General features: G+C 42.3%; 1 protein-coding gene across 3 annotated transcripts; it reads right to left on the minus strand.

Moving 5' to 3' along the window:
- Positions 1 to 4157: 4157 nt before the first annotated feature.
- On the minus strand, positions 4158 to 25641 carry CYB5A (cytochrome b5 type A). Of its 3 annotated transcripts, XM_084849987.1 has the most exons (6): positions 25416 to 25641; positions 12862 to 12990; positions 10014 to 10043; positions 8190 to 8335; positions 7310 to 7344; positions 4358 to 5607 (listed from the first exon to the last, which is right to left on the minus strand). In XM_084849987.1, exons 1-6 carry the CDS (start codon positions 25566 to 25568, stop codon positions 5588 to 5590), a joined length of 513 nt encoding a protein of 170 aa, XP_084706113.1. In that variant the 5' UTR covers positions 25569 to 25641; the 3' UTR covers positions 4358 to 5587. The 3 variants fall into 3 exon arrangements, with proteins under 3 accessions (XP_084706114.1, XP_084706113.1, XP_084706115.1); XM_084849988.1 differs by lacking the exon at positions 8190 to 8335 and having other exon boundaries at positions 4158 to 5607; XM_084849989.1 differs by lacking the exons at positions 8190 to 8335; positions 10014 to 10043.
- Between the last annotated feature and the right edge of the window lie 910 nt (positions 25642 to 26551).

The raw sequence follows: 26551 nt of genomic DNA on the forward strand, positions 1-26551 counted from the left end.
AAGAGCTTATGAATCCACAGCTTTGAAATGTTATGAATGACCTTTGTTATATGTTTTATGGATTTATTTTATGGATTTTAATGTTTTTCCCTTTGTTGTAAGCTTCCCTGAGAAGACAGTTGTAGGGCAGTATAAAATATTTTTTTAAAAGAAATTTACGACATTGAACTGGCATGTAAAATGTAATTTAGTCCAAGCAAGCCATGAGTAGTGTCAAGCTGCTTTAAGAATCCCAAAAAGGTATCCATCCCTTTCTTGGAATTAGTAATGCCTATACTTTCAAATAAGGAAGTGGTGTGCAAGTATGAAGAGCATTCATAAATCACTATAATGCTGGAAATAGTCATGAGAGGATAATGTGATCAAAGATGACAAATGTTTCTGTAATCAAAGACTTTTCAACTAAAATGGATAAAATACTTGTGCAGTTCTAAGGAAGGTTATTCATGGTTTTTAACTACTTTAGTACAAGGCAAAATTTCTCCATCCGATGTTATTCCACTTCATTCCTACAGGTCACAAATGCAATCATGGAAAAATTCAAACATCTTTCTGTTGCTTAAGACAAAGTATTTGTAAATATTTTGAGAGATGCGTCTCATGAATCCAAGTGTTTTGAATGTTTACTGAATGCACATATCATTCAAAGATTGAAATATAGAAGACAAGATGAAACAAGCAATTCTCAGTTGTCAGAAAGTAAGTTTTTCTGTATTTCTCTATGCCGTTTTCTTAAAAAATTCTCAGGCACAGTGCTTTTCTTCCCAAACTAAAGGTGTACCAGTCTTAAAGATTATAGACTATTAGCATAATTTGACATTTTTAACCCTGATATAAGTTGTATTAGCATACCTATGACCCTTGATTAAGGAAGCAAAATACGTAGAAAGGTTAAGCCCTAGGACAGGGATAGGAAGGCTTTGATTTGAGGTTGTGGGATTCAACAGTAGCTTTTTTCCCAGAATGGTGAGGCTCACTCATCAGAGCCAGGTGCAAAACAGTGGGGGAGGGAGGTCATTAACCAACTGCACCCCCTCAGCTATACACCACATATACAAATCTGGGTTACTATAACCCAGGGTTTCATTTTAACACAAAACGCTCAGTGGCCAGAAGAGCTGCACACAGATGAAAGCAGCAAATTAATACTGTTTTACAGGTGAGGAAGACTGAGGCTGAGAGATAAATGATTAGCACAAGGCCAGCCATGGCAAGAGTTTTAACTTTCACTTTTACTTGCTTCTGTTAAACTATTGGGAATCAGAAACACGTGCTGATCTACGGCAATTGATCCAGAGATTTCCCAGCACATTCTAATCTACCTACTGCCTTTCTCTGGGTGTTTCCAGATGGGGAGCCTTTCTTTCTGAGAAACATGAGAGCGCAGTCTTCCCAGACACACCCATGATAGCTGGCTTTGGGTATGCAAGGGCAGTGAAGGTAAGCCACTTTAGCTAAAACTGCTCCAAACAAAACATTTCTGTTCTGAGCTCTGAAAATGAATTCAGCACAGTGAGCAAATCCTGGCTTTGATGCTGTAATGTTGCTGAGCTCAAGAGATTAAAAACAGGATTGACTAGTGATCACATTGAAGACATAATCCAAGAGTAAATTATTCCAATAGGAACACAGTGGCAATGCTTCTTGTGAATGCAAAATTCTTAGGCGTTTACCAAGTACACATAGGCACTTTTGGGTGCTATATTCTAGTGGTGGACGGCAGGTCCATAGCCAGCCTAAACTTTCTCAGGGGGCCACCAAAAGAAGTAGGGGGCAGTTCATGCTGTTTCCAGGCCTTTTAAACACAAAATTGTAAACTGTTTTTTAATTATGTGTTTGTTAAGAAATTTAGGATGGCAAAGAAAGTTTAGGGGGGCAGGCTCCCCTAGCCCGCCCCTGGCTATAGGCCTGGTGGATGGGGATGAAGGCAAAGGGGACAAAGCCAAAGGCAAAAGGGGTTAGGGCCCCCCAAACCAGCACATTTTAGCTTAGACTTCTTACCATCAATAACAAGGCCTCAGGAGACACATTTCAACATTTAGAATGCGGGGAAGGGGACTGCACAAAAGCTGTGGTTGGGGAAAGGGACATGGCCATCTGGGGACCGATGAGGGCCAAATCTGGCCATGGGACTTATAATTCCCACCCCTGTACAGAACGTAAGGAGTACAAATACACATACCTACCCATCCTACATGCAAGGAAAATTAGATTGGATCCCTTAGTTCCACTCACAGAACAGGATGCTCTCGGATCTTAGGAGCCCCTCCTCGCTTTGGCCCCCCTGTAAATCTGCTCCAGACAGCTGGATGACCCTCATAACAGCACCATAGCAGGGACCATGCCTAGGGATGCCAGCAACCATCGCTTCACTCAGGTGGGCACAGTGGGTTGTATCCAATGCTAGTAGACCCATTGAAATGGATGGCATTTGAGTTAGACTAACACTGGGTACAATCCATTGGATACAACCCAATGTGTCCAACTCTGACAACTGCTTAAATTTCCTTCATTCTTCACGGTATCAAAGCCAGGACAATTCGCTAGTATTTTCATATTACAGTCTATATATAGATGCCTTTCAGGATACTGAAGTGAAAGTGAATTTAGTTTACAAAAACTACCACTCATTGTTAGGAATAGGCCATCTTAAACATTTACTTTTCAATTCCTATTACACCATACAAGAGTCAAAATGGTTTCAAAAGAGAAATGGCCTGAGATTGAATGGCATAATCCATTATATTGTCCTACACTGATTCACTGACCCCCCCTATCAACTAAAGTTTGCAGCAATTACCTCAATACATTGGCTTGCATCCTAAGTTACAGTAATGAATATAGGAGGAAAGCTTCCAATCTCCCCCTCTCTGTGTAACCCACTCCATCTCCCCAAAAGCTTTTCTTCAGGGCCCAGAGACCCTCATATATCATGTGGGATGGACAGCTGCCCAGGGAAAAAGTAATCCTACTTGGGTGAAAAAGTAATTACTTTTGCTTTACAGCTATAGCATAAAGACTTGGTAACAAGCTCACTAAAATTTAGATGCCAATTTTATAGTTTTAACAATCTGAAGACATGAATTGGGAGTTTTCTTGAAATTAATGAACTTAAAATAAAGGACTAGTTTGGGGAAGGATGGAATCTGAGGTATCTTCAGATATGCTGAGAAAGATCTTGGTGAGATAGGACTATACATGGTGTTCCAGTTGCACGAATGACTTGGAAAATATCAATCCTCTGAGATTAGAATCAGACTTGGATTTGGGAACACTTCTATAAAATATTTTTTAGTTCTTGCTCTATATATGTATTCTTGTTAGTTAATTGCTCCATTATGCAGCAATTGCTATAGCTTGTTCATGCCTGATTATTAAACCTTTCAGCTTTAGAAAATTAAGGGTGCAATCCTAACTAGATAGGCAGCCGCCTCCGAACTCAGAGACAACTGCCTATCCTAAGCAAGGCAGGAGAGACACGGGGAGGATAGTTTCCTCCACGCCTCTCCAGCCATGCTATTTTTCACTAGACAGCCGTTTTCGGCTGTCTAGCAGCGCGGGGGGGGCGGGGGCAGCAACCGGGAGAGGAAGCTGCTGTACGGCACACTGGATGTGTCATACGTACAGCTCCACTCTCCCCACCTCAGAATACCCCTTTTCAGTCACTCCACACTCATCTTCCAAGCGTGGAGAATGGGGCTTCTCCACGCTGCCTCAGAGGCAGCACAGACGAGGGGGAGGTAAGATTTCTCGGAACTGACCTCAGAGCATGGGGTCACACTAGACAGTGTATAGTGGCCATAGGATTGCTCCCTAAGTGACTAGTTTGGCAGAAACCAGACTGGCCCATTGTATATGAAAGAAAAAGCAGGCATTTGTTATATCTTAGCACTCAGAGCAGTGTCAAGGCATGGCTTGCTTAGGAACTAGGTTTATCTAGGGTAAGAGAAATGACCTCATCTCTATACACCACCTAAGAAATAACACATAATACATGGCCTTGCCCTGAACTTTTTCCAGCAAATCTTTTTAACTTCTTAAGCAATATCTACATTGCCAACTGAAGCAACATTTATATCATCGTACCTCCAAAGCATCACAAGAGCTGCCAATTTTGTTCTTGCTGTAGAATAAGAGGAAGCCAAGGGGCTGTGAACCTTCATTTAGAATTTTTATTGTGACCACATGTGGAATTTACAAGTTACTTCACATTTTGACTTGCAGTCTTCTCACATGCTTCTTACCCCAGGTATGTTCTCCCAGCCTCCTTCCCCGTTTTAAAAACACAACTGCATTGTTACCAACTGAACTGGATGCTGGATAGACTCCACAACACTCACATAGGATGATAAAAAGATACAGTAAACATTTGCATTTATTCCAGAATATCTTCTGTGTGACTAATACAAGTATTATTAGCAAGTAATATCGTACATACAGGTAAGACAGACAAAATGAGCATATCATGAGAAGTACCAATGTTCTTGCACTTCCTTCCCTTATTTCATCAAGAGGGCACAATCAACAAATAGGCACTGGAAGTTCACATAATTCGTTTTTGCTTGCTGTATTCTGCAAGATCAGCAGATTTCACTGAGATGCAAAATGGAACATAAGGATAAGAGTTGCACAAACATATGGATCTTAATTCAAACAGCTCCACTGTGCTTCATTTGGACTTATGAAATTTAAACAGGTAATGGAAGTCAAAGATCTAGGTTTCCTTTTGCTTCCAGCACACCTTAGACAGAGACGGGTGTGTGCGGGTGTGTGCGGGGGGGGGGGGGGGTCCTAGCTGGCAAGATAACTAAGCCAAAGGCTTTGATCTCAAGATCCTGTAACAAGTAGAAGTTACTTTCATTTGGATAGGGGGCATCACCACTTAAACCCCTGAAAAACTGCCCTGAATGGTTCCCCCAACCCTTTTGAGTCAGTCTGTGGAGACTGCAGATGGGGCAATTGGCTCGCTGTGCCTCTTGCACAGTGGGATCTTTCCATGGCACTATGTTAAGTAAAAAGGTATATACCTAAAGTCTTTCATTCCCATAGCAAAAGTTTTTACTAGTTTATTCTGAAGGAGAAAAGATACAATTATATTTAAGAAATGGATGGAAAGGAAAAAATGTATGAGACAATTCTAACTGAAAGCAAAGATGGAAGGAATTTGCATAGACACAACCTCCTCGTGGCTGTTTTCGCAAAAGAAGTACGAAGAACTATTTTTTAAAAAAATCAGACAAGCATTAGTTATCTTATACCAAAGCATAATCATCAGTGTTTTTAATTTCAAGAACACTATCACATCCTTAGTTGTTGAACTCTATCCTTTTAGCATTTAAAAACAGTTGAGTAAGAGGCAGCATTAGAAATCTATTTCTGAAGCAACTTTATTTTGGCTTTCTGGGAAAAAGAGGATGGATTTTAAAAGTTGTTTTCAGATACTGTCCGGATGTGAAGGTGGTTAGAGATGAATTTTTGGTTCTCTTTCCCAAAACAATATGTCCCATTATTGCTTTTCAATATGGTGTTTACTCAGACATGTAGAAACGGTACATAAGAGCCACGACAATTGCTGCTATCGCTGGAATCACCCAGTTGGTCCATGAACTAGAATAAATAAAAAGTTATTTCCATAGAGTATTCATTAGTTTCTAAATAACAGACTTCTGAAAACTGAAGCCTTCTTGTCTTTCGATGACAACAGCAGATCATAACCTGGTTCACCATCACATCTCTAACCAAACAAGCTATATAAAGCTTATTATAATAAAGGTAAGTAATAAAGTAAATGTTCTATGTCAGGGGTTGGCACTTCTGGTCCTCCATATGTTTTTCCCCCCTACAACTCCTATCAGCCCTACTCAGCATAACCAATGGTGAGGGATAATGGGAGTTGTAGGCCAAAACATCTGGAGAGCCACAAGTTGCTCACCCCTGCTGCGTATGGTTACTGATGAATAAGATTTAGTAATGTGCAAGCTAAGAGAAGGCATGGCTACATTGAACCTACTATTCTCACATAAAAGGGATCTTTTACTGAACTACATCACTGGTGGAAATGCAAACACAAAGCAAGCTCTTTTTCTTCCAGGAAAATCAATCAGATAAAATGTTATTGAATATAGGTGGCTAGAATGCTTTAGTACAGGGACAGGGAACCTCTGGCAGTGGAGCTGTCTAATCCAGCCTGCAAAGTCTTTACTGGTGGACACACTCCCTTAAAACCCACTGCCCCCTCTTACTTCTTCTTTGTTCCCCCTCCCCTCTATGTCCCCCAGTGTTTTCACGGGGCATTTGCTGGGTGCTGGAATGCTTTTCCCTGTTGGGCACTGAAAAAGGCTCCCTTTCTCAGTGTTCAGCTTCTGATGGGAAATAAGAGCTTTTCCCTGCAGGTGTAGGGGGCAGGGCCTGGGAGGAAGTTGCTGAGCAATTCTATCATGCTTACTTATGAGGCTTGCCCTGCAGAGGTTTGCTCCACTTACTTCTAGGTAGGCTTAAAATCAGTAAGATTCACATTTTGACTGTGCTCACAGATGGACCATGCCCCTGAGACCTTTCCCAGATTGGAATTTCAGTCCTTGGACTTTTTTTCCCCCATCCCTACTTTAGTAGGACACAGCACTCTGAGGTTTGATCCAGACATGACATTCTGTTCATGAACTCTGATACAGCAGAGGCTACTGCTTGAAGAAGGGGGAGAGGGAGGCAATTTACACTTATTTCTCCTCCCCACCCTACAACCCTGTGCCCCGGAAACCTGCTCCAAAGGAACAGGAGATCCTCTGGAACAATGTGGTGTTGGGGACTGCAGGGAGAAATGGAGGAATCAGCAAAAAATCACCCCTCCCCCCACTTTCTCCAGCAGATCATTCCATGAGCAGAACTCCACTCATGCACAGCCTGGATCACACCCATACTATATAATACAAATTATTCTCAAGGCACAAGTAGCAGCATGCTTCCTATAAGTGCAATGATAATACCACCATTTACTTGAAGATGCTAAAGAGAGTGAGCTGAAAGTAATCTGCACCACATCAGTCCTGATCTCAATGGAGTTGATAGGTTATATTCTATAAGAACCATTAGCTTGCTTACATAGCACAAGCAAGAGACTTATCTTCATATTAAACTAAGAACTCTCGTTCTCTTTCTTGATAGAAAGTAGTCTAGCACTGCTAACAAATGAATTCCACACATGCACCAAAGTCACCCTATTTCCAATATAGCTCCTACAGATTTCCTGCTGGGAAAGGCCCTTTTTTAAAACTAACACAGTAGTGACAAATGAAATGAAGCCATACTATACCTGAATTGAGACTCAACAGTGGTAATGTAAGGGTCCTGAAAAAATAAAGCCATAAATTAGTTACATCTGATAAGTGGCATTGGTTGCCTATCCTTCTTTCCACAAAACTAGCTCATGTAATGGCTGACATGTTTTTGCCTGTGCTTTGCTCAAGTTACCTCAGATACACTGCAGTCTCATCCATTTTAGCTTATCATTAACTATCCGTGTTTACTTGCTAGTACAGCAGTTTATTCTGCATACACTGAATTCTGGCAAGGATTTCTTAATATGGAACTGTATTTTAGTGAAATGTGCATGGGATAAAGTGAAGTAAAAGCTTTCAAGGACAGTAAGCTAACCACTCTCATGGGTAAGCTTTAAGCATGCCAAAGGAATCCCAGCCTCTACACAGAACTGTGATATACTCATAAATTAATTACATCAAACTGTATTTATTGGAATTACCATCATAGCATTTTATGTATGAAATTGGAAAGCAATCTGCAATGCACTCAATTTAGTTGGTAACAGGCATGAAACCATTTCTTAGTTTAAAAGATCAAAATCTAAAATAAGTACAGCAGCTAAATGATAAAGTTATAGCTTAAACACACAAGTTCCTCTACATTCAGTAGACAAAAGAAGTGCCCTCTTGTAGTAAACCACCCAGCACCCTTGTCAAGTGTTTGAACTAGACTCAAGCACTTTTCAGTGATAATACTGAAAAAAAAACTTGGCTTATTTTAAACATAACTTAGTATTACAAGAGGGCTTCAGTGAACTGGGCCTTAATGCACACAGCATCTGTGCTGGTCAAGTGCCTTGGGGCATACCTCTGTTCTGATGCTACGCTAACCTGGCATCACATAAATAAAGTTGCCTTTGGTTGTCTCTTCACCTCCATAGTTCAGGGGAAAAGCACATGCTTTGCATGGAAAGGACTTGGCATCTCCAATTAAATCCTCGGCATCTCCAATTAAAAGGATTTTCCCGAGGCTTTGGAGGTCTCCTGCCAGTCAGAGTAGATAACGCTGCCTTGGGTTCCTTAAGGAGGAAAAAAGGCGGGATATAAATGTAATAAATAAATAAATAAATCAGGGCTAAATGGATCAGTAGTCTGACTTGTGGAGGGCAACTTTCTATGTTTACATGAAAGGTATTTTCTTTTTCTAGAATATGCACAATTCACAGTAATCTGGAAACTATCCTTAAGAGGGTATGCAGAATGTGCTAGTATGCCATCCTCCAAGTCTTCCAAATAACCCCTTGGGAGGCGTGTGCAACTGCAGTTTTGCCATTATGCTGAACAGCCAAAGACTGCAAGAAGCTCCTGTTACACAAAAAATCCACAAGCCAGGTAAGAAAATAGACCACAGTCAGGGCTGTAGGGAAATTAACAAACACAGCAGGGGAAGATGCACAAGGGCATGTCAGCCTGTCACAGGTGCAACAGCTGTGAAGTGATAGTTGGCTTACTGGGGTAAATTGGAGCAAGGAGATGTGATGGGACCAAGTAATGGTTCCTAGATACATTCAGAACAGATACATGTTAAACTCTGCATTTTTCCTTAACACAAAATCCTTAGTTTTCAAAATGTGAGTTTTTTCCATTTAAACTTAAACATACCTGGAGGCGGTTCAACCTGGCACTATTTCTAACTAACTTCAACTTATTTACAGTTTTGAAACCCGCACATTTATCCAAAAATGTAAAAACACAAACCAAATTAGGTAACTGAGAAAAAATGTTCATGACACCAAGTTCTTTCTTTAGGTAATAGTTAAAATATGATACTTAAACGAAATTACTACTACTTCAAAGCAAAGCCTAGCCAACAAAGAACTGTGATCGCGTGTCATGGACCTTTAATTTTTATAAAATGTATAGCTGTTATTCAGTTTTGACAAATAGTATAATCCCAATGCTTTTAAGTAAAACTCCTTGCTTTTACAGATTTAAGATGTCGGACAATACACCATTTTTGGTTCCATAGGCTGGATCCAGAAATGCCTTTCTCCATGAAGAACAGAAGGTGCTTTCTGCTCATAGAAGGACTGTTGTACACCTCACACTAGAGCATTGTTTAAGAAGGATAAAACTAGATGTTCTTCCACTTATGCAAGAACAAACACAACCTTTTGCACATTTAGAAGCATGAGAGCTGCTGCAGAATGTACGCTGCGGAACATACCTAGCACAGCCCTGCATAAAGTCTTACACAAGTATTCAAACCCAGCAGTAGCAGCTATTTTCCTTCCACTCAGGATTATTCAGCTCCAGCCCCTCCCCTTTTCCCCTTCCAATATTACAACCAAAGCCATCTCCAAGATGACTGACATATCCAGATGTGCCTTGAAAAGTCTGCATTGTGAATTTTTGTTTCCCCAATGTTGATATATTAACAACTCAAACCAATAGACAATCCAGGAGGAGTCACCACTTGCACTTTCAAAGGCCTCCAGTAAGAGAAAGATGAATCAGAACTACAGCCCTGCCATCTGTCAAAGAATGAGAAGCCTTTGTGACATCATAAAGCTGTAGTAATGTAGGAGTCATGCTCACTTCACAGGTTCCAGGCAACATATCATCTTTGAGATCTTGCAGAACTGTTTGCCATGTCGCCCCTTGCCACCTCTGGACTGCTTCTCAACATGTTCAGATCCAAGAAGCAGTTACACACAACATTAATGTGACAGAATGGATTTAAAGTTAAATGCTTACCGTTGGTTTCTGAATTTTTTCCCAATCATCCTGAAAATACAAATAAGTACAAAAAACAGTGATAACCAAAACTATGCAGAATGACCTAAGTTAAGCAAAGTCACCACTTAATAACCCTAGGATATTGTTCACTATACCAATTAGTCGATATATGGAAAAATACAGTGGGGCAAACAGTAAATTGTGGGTTAGTTAACCCAAAGTTTGCTGGGCACATTCTGCAGCCTTTTTGAACATTCAACCCCCAATTGGGGTTTGCTACATGATACCCAAACCTGGATGCTATAGGTTAATCGTGGGTTAAACAACCCACAGTTAACCTACAATTAGTGGTTAGGTTAACTGTAGGTTGTTCAACCCACATTAACGTATACTGTCCAGGTTCAGACATCACGTAGCAAGCCCCAACTGGCCTGATCAGGGGTTGAATATTCAAAATGGCTGTGGAACACACAGCATGTGCTTTGGCAAGTTTTGAGTTAATTGACCTATGATTTGCTGCCATTACGTGTGAACCAGGCCAGTAAAGAGTATTTTAAGCCCATGCACATTTTAAATGAGTTCACACCTAATTATTTTTTTCAACGTTTGCTGACAATTTCCTAATCCTAATGTGTTCTATCCTATCCTAATGTGTTCTACCAAATTATATTTCCTTCCAAAAACATGTACAAGTTAATTCCGCAAAAGATAAACACTACCTTGGTTAAATACTTCCTGTTAACATATAAGCAATCAGACAAGTCCTCCAGCAAAATGGATGTTTCGCAACAGCAGAATGGTTAAGGAGGGAGGAGGGCTTTTAAAAGTACCAACAAGTACAAAATCATAAGAAAATCAACCTTGCACAACTATTTTGATGCCATGTCCCATTTTCTACCATATTTACATTGGCAACGCTTTAATGCCTTTTAGATATGGCATCTCAATTCTGCTCTTTTGGAAGGTAATTTCCAAGGTAATAAAGTACACTTGGTAATTTTATCCTAATTCCATTACCAAGGCCGTAAAGTTAACTCTTGCACAGAACACAACAATAAACCAGACAAGGACAGAGCACATACCAAGGTTGTATTCTAGCAGAAATATGGTAAATGGACTAGAGGGACTGTTTACACAGAATGCAGAGTGGGCAATCAAAATACACATTACAGTTGTTTACCATATGCTAGATTTAAGCACTTTTCTACATTTACCACTTTGAGAAATATCAAATACTCTGGCTTCGATTTTAGTCAAGCAACGGCACAAAAAGGCTCATCACATGACACATTCTTGAACATGGAATCAAAAATCATTAGAGTGGCAACACCAGAATACCACACTATTAGAAATGTTTTAATAATATATTCTTTAGCACAGTGAGAACCGCACTGTGTTCCCAGGTCTCAAGCCGTGTGGGACTTTAAACTCTGAATTTTGCCAGGTAACATCCCTACAACCAGCGCAGCTGTTTAAGTTGCTGGCAAAATACATTCCATATGGTGGGTCCTGGTCACTAGACTAGGAGCAATACTATGGCCTGACTGAAGTTTCTGAGAACACAACACGTGCAATGCATTGCAGGTAACTGAACATGGCAACACACTTCGTGCAGATTGTCATTGAAGACTATCAAGCAGGAAAACTCCAGCATGGAGTAAGAGCTGACTGCTACCCACCTTCTTTAAATTCTCTGCATGTGCCAGCAAACTCAAGGAAGGATCAGATTTGTCTCTTCTACCTTGCATGATTTTGTATACAACTCAGATGCTCCCCCAACCGAGAAAGCCACATAGCACCTAATGGCTCACACAGGGTTGTATCCAACGATGTCCTTCCACTGACAGAAGCAGTTCTGTCCACAGAACTGGAAGGGGCGCAATTCCCCCTCCCTCTGAGTTCCTCAAAATCCACTCTGGAGAGCTGGGAAACCCTCCAGAGCAAATTTTCAGGCAGTATGGACAGCTACAGGGGGGAAGAGAGAGGGAGAAATTCCAACTGCACTAGTGGATTTCTGCTAGCACAACGCTGGATTCAACCCTTTGATCCCTCTACCTATACACATAGCAGATGTGGGGAAATTGAAGTTTGTGCAAAATGCTCACAAGAAAAGGAGAAATGGTAGAAAGACTTCACACTTAAAAAAAAACTGTTTTGCACAATACTTGCTTTCAAGTGCTGAATATGATAAGAGTGAAGAGTACAGAAACGCCATGCGGACTTGCTTGGCAGAAATAGCCTAGTGATGTTATCTGTGCTCTGTACAAAGTGTGTGAATTATCCTGCTCCTTTCTAGAATCCTATGTACATGGCCAAACACCTGAATAGATCTGTTCTGTTGCCAAATGGAAACCAAGAGAACCTCTCCGCACACACTGTTATGGTGAATATGTTTGCTGCCCTGAAAACAAAAGGCCCTGGAGTACAACATATATTTGCATGCATATACACACACTTCTTTTACACACAACCTTGTTTTTAATCTATGCTTATTTCTTTCTCAGTTCTGTAAGCCACAATGAAAATGGAAACAAACTTCAATTTAAAAATAGCACAGTGTTGAAGAGAAGTACTAATAAAATTGGCGCTGAAGTACAGAGATCAATTTTTGAGAAGAGATATTAGTAAACTGCTTCTTTTCTGCATGAACTGGGACTATTCAACCTTGACAGCAAAGCATGATCCATATATATCAGCCACTGTTTTGGACTACACCTGCCTCCCATCACTCCTGACTGTGGCTGATGGAAGTTGTAGTCTGAAATATCTGGAGGGACCCAGATTGGTGAAGACTGGTTTTGCAGCTATGATCTATGCAAGACAGACAGGAACAGGTAAGAGTTCTGTCCATGGACAGCATACTCACTGGATGAAGTTCTCCCACAATGAATGTTTCTGACAATGCTCTGGCATCTGTGGAATGGCCAACATCTTCAAAACTTTCCGTAGCATCTCCTCCTGCTTGTTCCCTTAGGACTTCTTCACCACCTGGGTGCTACAATAAAACAAAATATGGATATTTATCATCTGCATACTTTAATGTGATTCAACATTGTGAGAAGTCTTAGCAAATTGTAAGGGGTCTCCTTTGCAATTTAGGTTTGTTTACAAACCGTCATAATTATTATAATTATGGGGTGATTTAATATTCTAGCACCTTCAATGCAATCAGTTTTCTCCTCTGCACCAATTTGGGGTCCTTTGATGTCAATATAGTAAAAACTGCCTTGCTTGACGAGATGAAGATTCCATCTAGCCAAGCCATTATAGTCTCCAGAAATGACCAACCAGATGCCCCAAGGAAGCACACAAGTAATCATGACCAAAAAAAATCCATCACATCAATTTCCAGCCTTATTAGTCAGATATATACCATCTCTGAACTCAAAAGTTCTATTTCAGTTCCATGATTTATATACCTATCCTCCATAAATTTGTCCAGTCCTTTTTAAAAGCCATGTATCCTAATGGTCATAATTATTGTTATTTTATTTACATCTTGACACTGTAAATTCCACAACTACAACTGTGGTAATAGCAATTTTCCAAAGCCATACTTCCTGCCAATCATTTTCACGGTGTAGCCAATGTCCATCGTTTTCCCCAAAATGTTAAGCGTGTGCGTGCGTGTGTGTCTGGAGGTAAATTAAACTTGATGCAAGACTCAGTGAACCTCAACCTTGTCCACCACTGCAGCAGTCGTTGGGTTACTTCACACATGCCTGATGATTTGATGACCTGCAGAACAAAGTACGAACAGATTTCACTGAAGAGCATAGTGTTTGACATGAGGTCAGGGAAGTTCTCTTAGTAATGCTGAATCTCAGATGACTCACACACATTCAAGCCATTACCTGAAGTTGTATTAATCAAGTGATGCACACACATGTGAACCAGCTCATTAAAGGACCAATAGGAAATATCTTCCCAATGTAAATACCAGCTTTAGAGGAGGAATTCTTCTGGCAAATAGTAGCTGCTGCTCTTGCTGGTCTACTCCCTTGCTCCTTGGGCTCCATCAGCACCAACAAGGTCAGTGCTAGCATAGCCAAAGCTAATGAGAGCTCTGAAAGGGGAAAGTACCCAAACAGGCCCCTGGCCACAACATTGCAGAGGCCTCCAGAGCAATCTGTCATTTCCAGATGGGAAAGGCACCAAGTGGCTGTAGAATTTAACTTATCCCATTTAGTTTAGGCTGGTAAGACTAAAAGGAACCCGGGGGGGGGGGGTTGCATTTTCCTCCACCCCCTGGCTCTCTGGCCATACTCTGTACGAGGGGTGTGCCTGCCTACAGTCATGTCAACCACTCCAAACCCAAGATCAATCCACCCTACTTACGCTGCAAACATGTCTAATGTGCAGAAGGTGAAATAATCTACGTCATGTGAATTTTAAATGTCTCTCCACCCAAGTATTACACGTTCAGTACATAAACTTCTTTATAATGCTAAAATATATTCATACTACTCAAGCTTACGTAGAACTCATTTACTTCAATCTCATTCCAGAATTAGTTTCATGCAAACCCTATGCTGCAACGCAAAGAGCAGTCAAACCTCTGAAGCAATTCAATAGTAAAGTTTTAACAAACCAAAGAGAGTTTCCTATTTATCAGAAAGGCTGTTTCAGGACTTCCATAGAAATGCATAGTAAAGCAGCTTAAGTGAAATAGCTATGCAGGGCAATGAACAAACATGCAACTTTTACAAACACACTATGCGCTGCAGTCCAGCATCACTTTATCCAGGAGAATATAAGCAAAGACCTGTTCGATCAGATCAAGGTCCATCTAGTCCAGCATTCATTTTTCAGCACTGGCTAGCACAGAGCATGAATGTGACAGTTCCAAACCATAGTGCTCAAAGAATTACATTACTCCTCAGAGGTGCCTTGTCAACATTCTCAGAAACCCTAAATGCTATTTTTTTTTCTGAACAATAATGATGGAACTTGTGAACTTTCTATAACTAAAATACCTAGGTTAAGAAAGCATATAATGCTTATGCACAGTGACTAAGCAGAAATGTGTAGACCAAAGATTACACATGAGCAAACCAAAAAGGGTTACGGGAATACATGCAGAAAAGAGATTATGCAAGGCTGACATGCAAATACGACTGACAAATCCTGCCCTTGAATCAGTTCTGATAATTATCCATGCACAGAAATGGAGCAAAGGTCTTGGGCAACTACCGAAGTTGCCTGCTTTGAGATTTACAGTGCATTTAAGCCAACTGAATCCAGAGAATAGGTCAGACAACAAAGTTTGCTTATAAAACACTGCAGAAGGTGTGAATCCACCTCACAAATGCCAAACGCTTTGTTACCATTCTGACACGGAGTAGAAGTGAATAGCTACAAGAGACAGCTATTGCATGCAGAGAACCATTTTTGAAGAAATCTTTGAGAAACTGTATGAACCTCAGATTTCAAAATAAACCAGGAGGGAAAGCCTGTTGCTCGGCATAGTGGTCACAATCCCACTAACACAGATTTTTTTGTAATGGGAGAAAAATAGAACATTGGATCTTAAGTGAATTCCTCTTTGCTGACAAAGCTAAAATGTGTTCAGGTCAAGCCAGTAAAGATACAAAAATGCACTATGCTGTCAAATCTGAGTAGCGGACGATCTCAAAACCAGCCCAGGAACTCATTATACCTTAGTTAGAAGTGATGGGAACTGAGCTCACGATCACAGAAGTGAACATTACTGAGGTGCAGACTTGGCACCCTAAATCACTTTGCAGACCTAACACTGATGATTCAGTGCCATCCCCAAACTGAAATACATACATAATTAAGATACAGCTTTCTGTTACCTTCTTGTTCCTTTCAAAATGCTCACATACACACCACACCTTGGAATTCAAAGTATTCACTAGATAAGTTTAGAGAGATAACAGAAGTATTTCTCTTTGTATGATAAATGGCTTTTTCAGCAATTAACACAACCAAAAGCTATCTGTTCACTCTGTTATTCTAGACAGTAGCACCATTAGAAGTCATGGTGAGAAAGCAGGAAGAGTGCCACTGCAGCAGAAATACCAGATTCCAGTTACTACAACCCCACAGGTTTTCAAACCTAAGCAGAAGCAAGAAGCACATTAAGCTGCTAGGGTTCGCCTAACACAGATTATTCAGCAAGAAGATGTGTTCATTGGCCAATCCACAAATAAAACAACTTAAGATGCTTTACGTATACACCCCAAAGCACAAAAATGTAAATGGAACAAATACATGTTTATAAATACATGCATCATGCATGTACATTCCTGGGAAAAGCAGGATGGGCTATAGTTGTGTATTTCGATAAACCTGGAATTGTTCCCGTAACATGTGAAAAAGCCCTAGCCTAAGACAATTTAAGAATTATCCTCTCTCACTTCCATCATGCTGGATTTGAGCCTTTCTACAAACTCATAGAGAGATCAACATCTTTGTGGCACCTACTCCTGGGTAATTCCAATTCTACCAGTGTGATGCAATGACAGTGTAGATTTCCATGAAAATCACCAAGTGGTTTTGACCAAGTCATATTCCTGCACAAATATTTTATTTGTGTATTAGGTAAGTACGCATCCTGCCTTTCCATCAACTGGTAGTCAAGGTGGATTGAGGAATTCTTTCTTTTAAAAAAGCATACTAGCTCATCTCCTACCCAGAATCAACCCTGAGTGCTCATTGGAAGGACAGATACTGAAGCTGAAGCTCAAATATTTTGGCCACCTAATGTGAAGAGAAAACTCACTGGAAAAGACCCTGATGCTGGGAAAGATTGAAGGCAAAAGGAGAAGGGGATGGCAGAGGATGAGATGGCTAGATAGCATCACCGATGTAATGAATATGAACTTGAGCACACTCCGGGAGAGAGAGGAGGACAGGAAGGCCTGGCGTGCTATGGTCCATGGGGTCACGAAGAGTCGGACACGACTTAACGACTGAACAACAACAACCCTTTTAACTCATTAAACATGGGAAGAGGGCTGATGTATAAAAACAAAATCTTGGGGGTATACATACACACACACACACACACCAAACTTCTGGAGGCTTGCCAATGTCTATGCAAGCTGTGAGGGTAAGGAATCTGCAAAGTAGTACTCTTTACTACAGAGTTGTGGCAGTACTTTTTAATGTTACATCTTAAACTACACTCCACAGATCAGAATGGTGAGAGATCAAAACTACAGACCTCCTGCCACACAAGGGAATAGATCAAAACTATAGACAGAGACACTGTGCGTTCATGTGGTCTGATATCTATATGTTTTTCTTTCTCCACAAGGCTTTTCATCAACTGAGAAAGTATCCTGCTCTTTCCCTCCAAATAAGCCTTCTTTCCACATCAGGCACCTAGTGCCCTTCCAAAGTATTAAAGAATAGCCACATTTATTTTTATTTTATTTCTGTGTAAAACAAATTCTGGGCTTATCCAGAATTACGAACCTAAGTCCTGCTGGCTTGCACCCTAGAACTTCCCACATTACATCTTAAAGACTTGGGTGTGCTCTTACAAACTACAACCATGTCAAAGACCAAGTTTTAAAAATAGGATAACAGCAATGCAGGCAAATAGGCTGCCTAAAAATACAACTAGAAGGGATCACAAAGACGTTGCACAGTTCATGAGTCTTGTCTCCACTCTGCACACACTTTTAGAAAAGTTTTGAGCATGATTTGTGAGTTACCCTTCAAAATGCAACAACACAACCAGCTATGTGGCATTTAGGCTCATTTAAGTGCTGTATAACCTTTGTTCAAGTTGAGCCTGCCAGTTGCACTTGTTCACTTTCACAATGAAATGTATATATTCCTTATATTTTGAATGAAGATCTTAGTGATGAATCTTTGCCAGCTATGTTCCTAACATACAAATCCAATGCATTGTTAGACTAATGCTGCATATAAACCGAAATTAAAGAACACATGGTTGTGTTTTTCAAAGTTCCTGCTGTTAGGGAATCCTTTCTATTCTATATTAGTCTGTCTGAAGAAATCACTGTACAGTAGCGGTAGAATCTCTGTACGCTCTCAGCACAGGTTTGAAACTCTTGCTGGCCAGGCCTACTATGCTAGCTGTTACTCCAAACAAATTGATGCATGCTGAAATTATCTCAATATTCATCTGCAATTGCATAATACCAGCCTACTATTACTGACTTTCTCAAAGAACCGCATTTGATAAGCTTCTGGAAAATCTCAGACTCCCTGGGAACACTGGGCAGTATCCAATGTTGTCCACAGACCAGCAGGACACACTGCTAGTGCAAGAGGTAGCTGAGTGGTTCTTAAAGCAACTGGAAACAAGTGGAAATGCTTGTTTCCAGAACAGGGCAGGTCAGCAGAGCTCGCAAAAGGGAGCTTCGCTGATCTGTCCTGACCTGGAAATGAGTGTTTCTGCTTGTTTCCAGGGTTGCTTTAGGAGAGTGGTCCCCAACCTTTTTGGACCCATGGGCACATTTGGGAATTTGAGAAACTGCTGTGGGCACCACCACAAAATGTCTCCCACAGAAGATGTGGCTAGTCACATAATGGCTGCCATGGGGGACTGGCTAATCAAAAGTGAGCTAAAGAGGTGGGGGCGGGGTTGAAATAGCGAGGCTACAGGCTGGGAAGAAGGAGGAAATAGCAAGGTAAAGGAGTAGAGGGGAGAGAAAGAGCCAGGCTATTAAGGGAAAGAACGACTACCCTAACATTTTACAAAGTTTTTATTTTTGAAGGGGCAGGGATTGGAGAGCTTCGTAGACACTGTTACTAGGTACCATGGTGTTTGACACATTGGGGGACACTGCTTTAGGAAGTGCTAACTCACCACTGCACTAGCAGTTGGCCCCATGGGAACAACAGAATGAGTGAAAGCACAGCAGCAACATTGCCCGCAGTTTGAAAAGTGACCTATCAGCTAAAGCCACCAAAGGTAAACTGACCTCATGCCAGAACCCCATTTCCCCATTCTGTTCTATTTAACAGTGAAACACACAAAAGCAAGAAATATTTTCTTTTTTAAGCAAGTGTAAAGATGCTATATATCAAACTATATTGAGAGCTACAGGATCCTAGACCTGGAAGGGGCTAACAAAGCCATCTAAGCCAAACACCGGCTCTAATGACAGAGCCACCTATCCAGTACTGCCATCCCAAAATTCACATATTCAAACCCAGCCACAGGGCTTAAAAAGCCAATAGCTTTCAATGACACAACGCCAATGAACACAGCCAAACATTACAACTTGTCCAAATTCAGAAGAGAGAATTTATTTATTTATTTATTTATTTATTTATTAAATTTATTAATCACCCATCTGACTGGTCACCCAGCCACTCTGGGCGATGTACAACCCACCATAAAACAATTTAAAACAATAACATTTTACCATAATTTTTTTTTTTTTAAAATACCCTAACCCACCCCAAATGCCTGCCTGAACAACCACGTTTTTAATGCACGACAGAAGCTCATTAAAGAGGGGGCATGACGGAGTTCCCTAGGGAGGGAGTTCCACAGAGTGGGGGCCACCACAGAGAAGGCCCTCTCCCTCGTCCCCACCAGTCTAGCTGTCCTGGCTGATGGGACAGAGAGAAGGCCATCCGCGGCTGATCTTGTTAAGCGGCCTGTCTGGTGTTGCTGGAGGCGCTCCTTAAGATAGGCTGGGCCGGAACCATATAGGGTTTTAAAGGTCAAAACCAACACCTTGAATTTGGCCCGGAAAACAACTGGTAACCAGTGCAACTCCTTCAGCACTGGAGTGATGTGATCTCGCCGGCGGCTGCCTTTAATCAGGCGAGCCGCCGCGTTCTGTACCAGCTGCAGCTTCCGAACCGTCTTCAAGGGTAACCCCACGTAGAGCGCATTACAGTAGTCTAAACGAGAGGAGACCAGGGCATGTACTACCGATGGGAGCAGATGGTCGGGAAGGAAGGGGCGCAGCTGCCGTATCAGATGGAGTTGATACAGCGCTGTCCGGCTCACAGCTGACACCTGAGCCTCCATGGACAGCTGGGAGTCCAAAATGACCCCCAAGCTGCGGACCTGGTCTTTCAAGGGTAGCCATACCCCATTCAACACCAGGTCAACATCCCCCAGCCTCCTCTTGTCTCCCACCAAAAGTACCTCGGTCTTGTCAGGGTTCAGCTTCAGCTTATTGAGCTGAATAAGAGAGAACCAGGTGTTCCTGAAATCCATTTAAGATTGAAGAGGAAAACACAGATGTAGATGTAGCTCACATAAAACGACAACCCAGAGTATGGGTTGAATACAGAAGATTATGGGCAGGAGGGTGCTGTTGTACTCATGTCCTGCTTGTAGGGGCTGGGCCCAGCACCTCCGCAGATGCACTCCGAGAAGACATGGGAACTGACACAGAGTCAGACGGGGGAGGAGAGGGAAGGGGTTGTTGAAGCATCAAGGTTGCAGGAGATTAATGGTCACGGAGAAGAGAATGTCCAGGTGCAAACTACTTAATTGGAAAGTAGCCAGCCAGAGTCCTCTCCACCTGTGGGAATGCAGGATCTTAAGGAGGAGGAATTGGGAATAAGAGATCCAAGGATGAGATGTCAGTCCATGCAGGAGGAACAATGCCAGATTGTAAGGTGTTCCAAAGGAGTGGCAGCTTATGGAAAGACCTGCCTTAAAGATGGGGCTTAGTAAGCCACTCAGGTCGCCTAAGTTTTTGTTACAACTATCTACCATAGTGCATTAACCAAAGGGTTAACTTGTAGACTAAGCGGACTTGTATTAGGCAAAGCTGACTAGAGACTCAGCAGCTTGCTGCTGTTTGTGGATTCCAACTGTAACCTGAGGTACTGTTCATCTCACTGTAGTTTGCACAATAAAAGCAATTGTTCAGCATTCATACTTCCCTGTTTGACCAGAAAGAACACCAGAGGCTGGTCTCTTGACACAAAGACAGATCTCCCATAAGAACCTTCCTCATCCCAAGTTCAACTGGAGAGGCCCTGTTCTGTATGTCACCAATTAACTACATAACATCTGCAGATGCTTGCAACAGGGTCCCTGGGTGGTGCCTCTACAGTTATGCAATAGGCTGATAACATCTGTGGGCTTACTGACAAGGTTGGATTAGCTACTAACCCAACCTTGTAAATAAGCCCACATAAGTTACCAGCCTGCAAAAAAAGTATACTAGCTTGCTGGGGGCTGGCAGAGGAAGGACCAGGAGCTCCATCCCTTCTCCACCAGCAAGTTCACTCACCTGCATGAAATTCCTTGTCACCCAGGATAGTGTTTAATACATGTTGAGACTAACCTGGCAGCATCATTATAGTGTTCTCTGCACTATGAAAATATGTATTCATTTCACAGGTGATTGGCTTGAGCTGTGTGTTTTTATGGGTGGCTGCGCTTACATTAAGACTATTGCTTTTTTAAAAAAAAATTACTTGCATTTAGTGAATTCTATTTTAGTAGACAGAATTGCGTATCAGGCATTTTTAATGGAAAAGTGGCTTCCAAATATTATGGACAAATGAACCCACATATGAGTTTCATATGTGATGACAGAAATAACCGTATCCATAGATATAACTACATAGAAATTAAACATTTTAATGAGGGGTGGGGGAGACAGATTTTGCTCTACAAAAGCTCCAAATCTCACAATTCACCCATCTTGCAGTAGAGGAATACGAAAACAAAATGAGATCGGTATCAACATAGTATTTTCATCAATGTTAAACCTAAATTGCTAAAATGAGATGCTTGCAGTAGGATACAAGTTTCAGTGTTTGAGTATAAACAATTTTCATGGGTGACAGGGGCTTATTGATCGTATATATATCACAAGAGTTTCTAGTATTGCATTCAGGTAGGTTAAAGGCTGAGCAAACAGGTTTGTCCCCTCTTGCTTCAGAGAGTAGGTCCACAGCTTTTCTGACCACCCCTGTTGGGGGGGATACCAGATACTTGAGGACTATTTTTCTAACCTTTGGGAATTTTGTGCACATTTTGTCGCAGAAAAATATGTAAAAATAAAAAACCCACCCCCAAAATGTGCATTTCTCCAATAGGCTAAAGTGTGAAAATGCACATTTGTGGGGGATCTGCACATTGTGGAAATTTGTGCATTTTTGCATATGCAAATTTGCACAAATTCAGAAACTAAAAAAATCCAATTGTTGATTTGACAGAATGACAGGTGCCCGACAGCCCTTGAAACACAGACAGAAAGGATTTTACACAATCCATACATCCTTAACCAATGCAACAGTGCTGCATAATTGGTGGACGGGCAGAAGGACACAGTTACACCCACTTGCTGTTTTAAACCTAACTGACCTCTTTGTTGTCAAGGGGAGCAGGACTACAGTGTTCCAGACACTCTGACAAATCTGGTCTTTGCTCATCAGAGCCCCTAACATTAATACAACTGCACTATGAAAGGATAAAGAGGGAAATGGCACCAAACAGTGGGACCCATTCCAGCTCCCAAGGTGGTGCAGCATGATCTTCTACTGCCTCTGAGAATCACTCACTCAATGCAATGAGTAGCTCACTGGATGAGACAGTCGGGCTTGAAGAAAAGTATGTGCTAAGCCAGCCTTTCCCAATTTGGTGCCGTCCAGATGTGTTGAACTGCAATGCCCATCATTCCCACCAGGTAGGCGGGCATCAGGTTGGGGAAGGCTTGCTAAACTAAAATAAAGCCTGCGGCCCATTAATGTTCAACAAGTAACGATTTCTGGTTGGCCATCCAACCATACTTTTTTCTAAAACCCTCACTCTTTTTTTGCAAGAGCTGAAATATTCCTAATGGTTTGCAAGGGATTACACACACAATGGCTAAAGCGCAATATAAACCTTTAAAAAGAGTATTTGCCCTTGGAAGACTGATCAGTACTATATCTGTACCTTGCCAGTGGCAGACATTCAATAAAAGCATATAGGCACAGCACAACTATTTCACTGCAGCAGTGAGTAATATGTCTGTGTTTATTGAACTGCTCCACCAAGACTGGTTTTTATTCAGACACTTATGAATAAAAATGCAGAAGTATGGATCTTTTCAAAATAAATCTACATTTCAGATACAAGACACCGTGGGTTGGATCCAGGACCTGCCTTGCATGGGCAGAAAGACTCCACTCCTGGAAGGTACCTCTGCTCAGTTTTCAGGGATACCCCACCCCACACCCACATCACAGCTCAGAAGTCCCCCTACCCTCTGTGTAGCACTTTCAGGGGGCTGGAGGGGCTGCCATAGGCAGGGAAGTCTGTTTCTACGAGTTCAATTGCACACACCTTAATTTTGATCTAACTTAATATGTCTTAATTAGAGACTAGTACTATAACTGTTATTCATCTACTAGCACATTTAGCATGAAGGTCTTATGGACTTTTGAAAAATTAGCATCTTCTGTATTGTTTGCTGTTACATTATTTTACTATTCATTGACTTGGATTGCCACTGTGTCTTGCCAAAGACTGAAGGAGGATACAACCCATTAAGCAGCCCTTCCCAGCTCAGTGCCCTCCAGATGTTATGGACTACAACTCCCATCAGCCCAGCCAACATGGCAGATGGTCAGGTAAAGGAGTTGTAGTCCAAAACATCTGGGGGGAACCAAGTTGGACAAGCCTGCATTACAGCAACACGTGACCAGAGTGCTACTTAGCAGGGATGCACAGGCTCATATGCCTACAGCAGGGCTTCTTACTGTCATTCCTAGTTGGGAGGCAGCTTTTAAAATCCAGGATGACAGTTAAATGCTGCTTGTTCTCCAACATGTGTGGACAACTGCAGATCAAATGACAGTTGTTAAAAAAAAAAGTCAGCTCTGTATTATGACCTCTCTACAGTGCTCTGTATATAGTATTGCTTTAAGCAAATACCAGAAGGATACAGGTTCCCTTCCTATATCCAGTAAAACCGATGCATTAAAAAAAAAAAAGGTTTCTAAAATGCTCACTAATGCAAGACCAAAATATTTAGGAAATGCATCTATAGGCATTACTGTAAAGTGATTCATGTATACATACTTTAAAAAGATACCTTGCACTTATACATGCACACTAAATTATTTCTCATATCCAGCTACATTTAAAGCACAATCCTATGCATGTTTAAGGGCACAATCCTACGGGGACAGTCGGCTGCCTCCAAACTCAGAGGCAACTATCCAATGCAGTGTGGGCGGAGCACAGAGGGGATCCTCCATGCTCTGGCCACCTTGCATTTGTGGCTAGACACCCAATTTTAGCTGTCTGGCCGGGGCGCATCAGAGCGGGGGGGTGGGGAGGATGGATGGCGAACAGGAAGCGTCATAACGCAATTCCACGGTCTCCTCCCCTCCCCGGGAACACTCCCTTTTCGGCTGCTCCATAGTGCTCTTATGAGGACAGAGCCAGGGATGAACCGTACTGCCTACAAGGTGGTGGGGGAGGGGGCAGGGAGTCAAGTTCCCAGAAACTGAAAAATCCTATGGCCATCTAGATACTGTCTAAGACAGGAAAAAGCCCTACAGCTCGCAGCATTCCCCAGCCAGCATGTCTACACATGCACAGGATTGCACCTTTACTCTACCAAATACATACATCTCCAGTAGTGCATTTTACAACATACAATAGCTCAATCCCTGTTAAGGGATTAAGAAGGAAAGTGAAGATACTAACACATTCACCTGATGAAGAGGTGCTGTTGTGAATCACCTATTTAGTACAATGAACACATTACTCAATCCTTGAACATGATGGGTGAAAGGTATCATCTTGCTTGGTGTATGGGAGTCATAAGCATCTGATTACAAAGCTTTCACAGCAAAGCCAGAAAGAAATTCCGCAATCTTGCCTTTCCAAATTAAGCCAGTTCTTATTTGCTCATTCCACAACATCTCATGATTACACATGTATATGTTAAAATGTTGCTTTTAAAGAAAGGATATATCTGAAAGCTGTGCTACATGGGACTTTCTCAGTTCAAGAAGCACAAAAAGCAACAGAAAATCCCTTCACTGAATAGTTAAAACACACACACACCACCACAACATGGGAGGCTGTGCTTTAAAGGAATTTCCAAAGTAAAGGAAATGCCTCCTTGATCTCTGAACCAGTCCCACTCCCATCACACCCACAGGAGACACCACAGCTCTTAGTCAGCAAACACTGACAAATCCCACCTTTCAGCAAGCACGTTGCAAGCCTGTAGGGCATTGCAGAGCCTCCAGAACTATTTAGAGCAGACTTCACCAGCCTGTTGCGTTCCAGGTCCATTGGACTACCCAGTATGCCAGCATGGCTGGCTGGGGGATGTTGAGAGTTGTAGTCCAACAGCCTGGAGGACACCAGGTTGGAGACGGCTGATTTACACCTCCTTCACCGCTTCCGAGAGATTTCAGTCTCCAGCAACCTTAACAACAGAGGCGCCAGCCAGCTCCCACTTCCTCTTTCCAACTCCATATACTTGCCTCCTCCAGAAACTTGGTGAGGTCATACACACGGTTGTGCAGGATAATCCAGGTACTCTGGCTGTGATTGTGCTTCTGGATCTCCTCCAGGGTGTGATAGAGACCCCGCCACGGCTCGTTCCCACACTTGTTGTCGCTCCCAGTCTTCACCATTGTCGCCGCCTCCCTCTTGCCTTCTCTTCGCCCTGCAAGACGCACACCTTCTCTCTCAGGCGCGGCGGATCTCGAACGTAGAACTCTGACCCAGGAGCGGAGTACCTTGCCGCGCAGGCGCACAAGGAGCTTTAGACGGACTCCCCCCCCCCCCCCCCCAGTAACAACGCACCGCCCTCTCCACGGCAGCAGAGCGGGGAAACTTGCCCTTTCTGGCTTCTGACTGGTCGGATGGGACGCTTTCGTACCAAAATGACAGGACTGGTTGAGGCGGGGTGTTGTTTGGCTGTTTGTTCTTCGTTCCCCCGGTTTCCGAGAAGCTCTCGGACTGCTCTCCTTTGATAGGAAAACCATAGAGATAGGGAGGGAAAACCAATGCGAACATCCACGCTGACGTAGAGAACTAGAGACAGTCACATGATTATAGCAGGCAATGCGAACTAGGCCGGACGCTGTTACTTCAACTTCACCCTACTACCCACATTTTTTCCTCTCTTGAGGAGTAGCTGTTTTATAGTCTGCTGTTGCAACAAAAAACGAGTCCAGCTGCACTTTAAAGATTTATTGTGGCATTTATAGTTGTTACTGGGGGCTGCGGCGGCTTAGTGGTTACGACGCTGAACTGCAGACTGGAAGGTCGGCAGGACAGCAGCTCGAGACCCGAGTGCTGCGTGACGGAGTGAGCTCCCGTCTTCAGTCCCAGCTCCTGCCAACCTAGCAGTTCGAAAGCAAGAAATTGCAAGTAGATAAATAGGTACCGCCTCGGCGGGAAAGGTAACAGCGCTCCGTGCACCTGGGTATTCAGTCATGCCGGCCACATGACCACGGAAGCGTCTTCGGACAGCGCTGGCTCTTCGGCTTAGGAACGGGGATGAGCACCGCACCCTAGAGTCGGACACGACTGGGTGGGGACACCTTTACTTTATAGTTGTTACTGCTTGTTGTTAGCTGCCTTGTACATTTTATAGAAAGGTGGGGTATGA

This window comes from Heloderma suspectum, chromosome 4 (assembly GCF_057233095.1).
Source record: "Heloderma suspectum isolate Gila_16-S chromosome 4, 16-S_ref, whole genome shotgun sequence".
NCBI classification, from domain to species: Eukaryota; Metazoa; Chordata; class Lepidosauria; order Squamata; family Helodermatidae; genus Heloderma; species Heloderma suspectum.

Bases quoted from the DNA above. Each gene is read 5' to 3' on its own strand.
- CYB5A (XM_084849987.1), bottom strand. From the start codon at position 25,568: ATGGTGAAGACTGGGAGCGACAACAAGTGTGGGAACGAGCCGTGGCGG. The intron at 8,336-10,013 runs GTAAGCATTTAA...TTCCTCCTTAAG, and splicing joins AAAAAATTCAGAAACCAACG to GAACCCAAGGCAGCGTTATC. The intron at 5,608-7,309 runs GTATAGTATGGC...TATTTATTCTAG, and splicing joins ACTGTTGAGTCTCAATTCAG to TTCATGGACCAACTGGGTGA.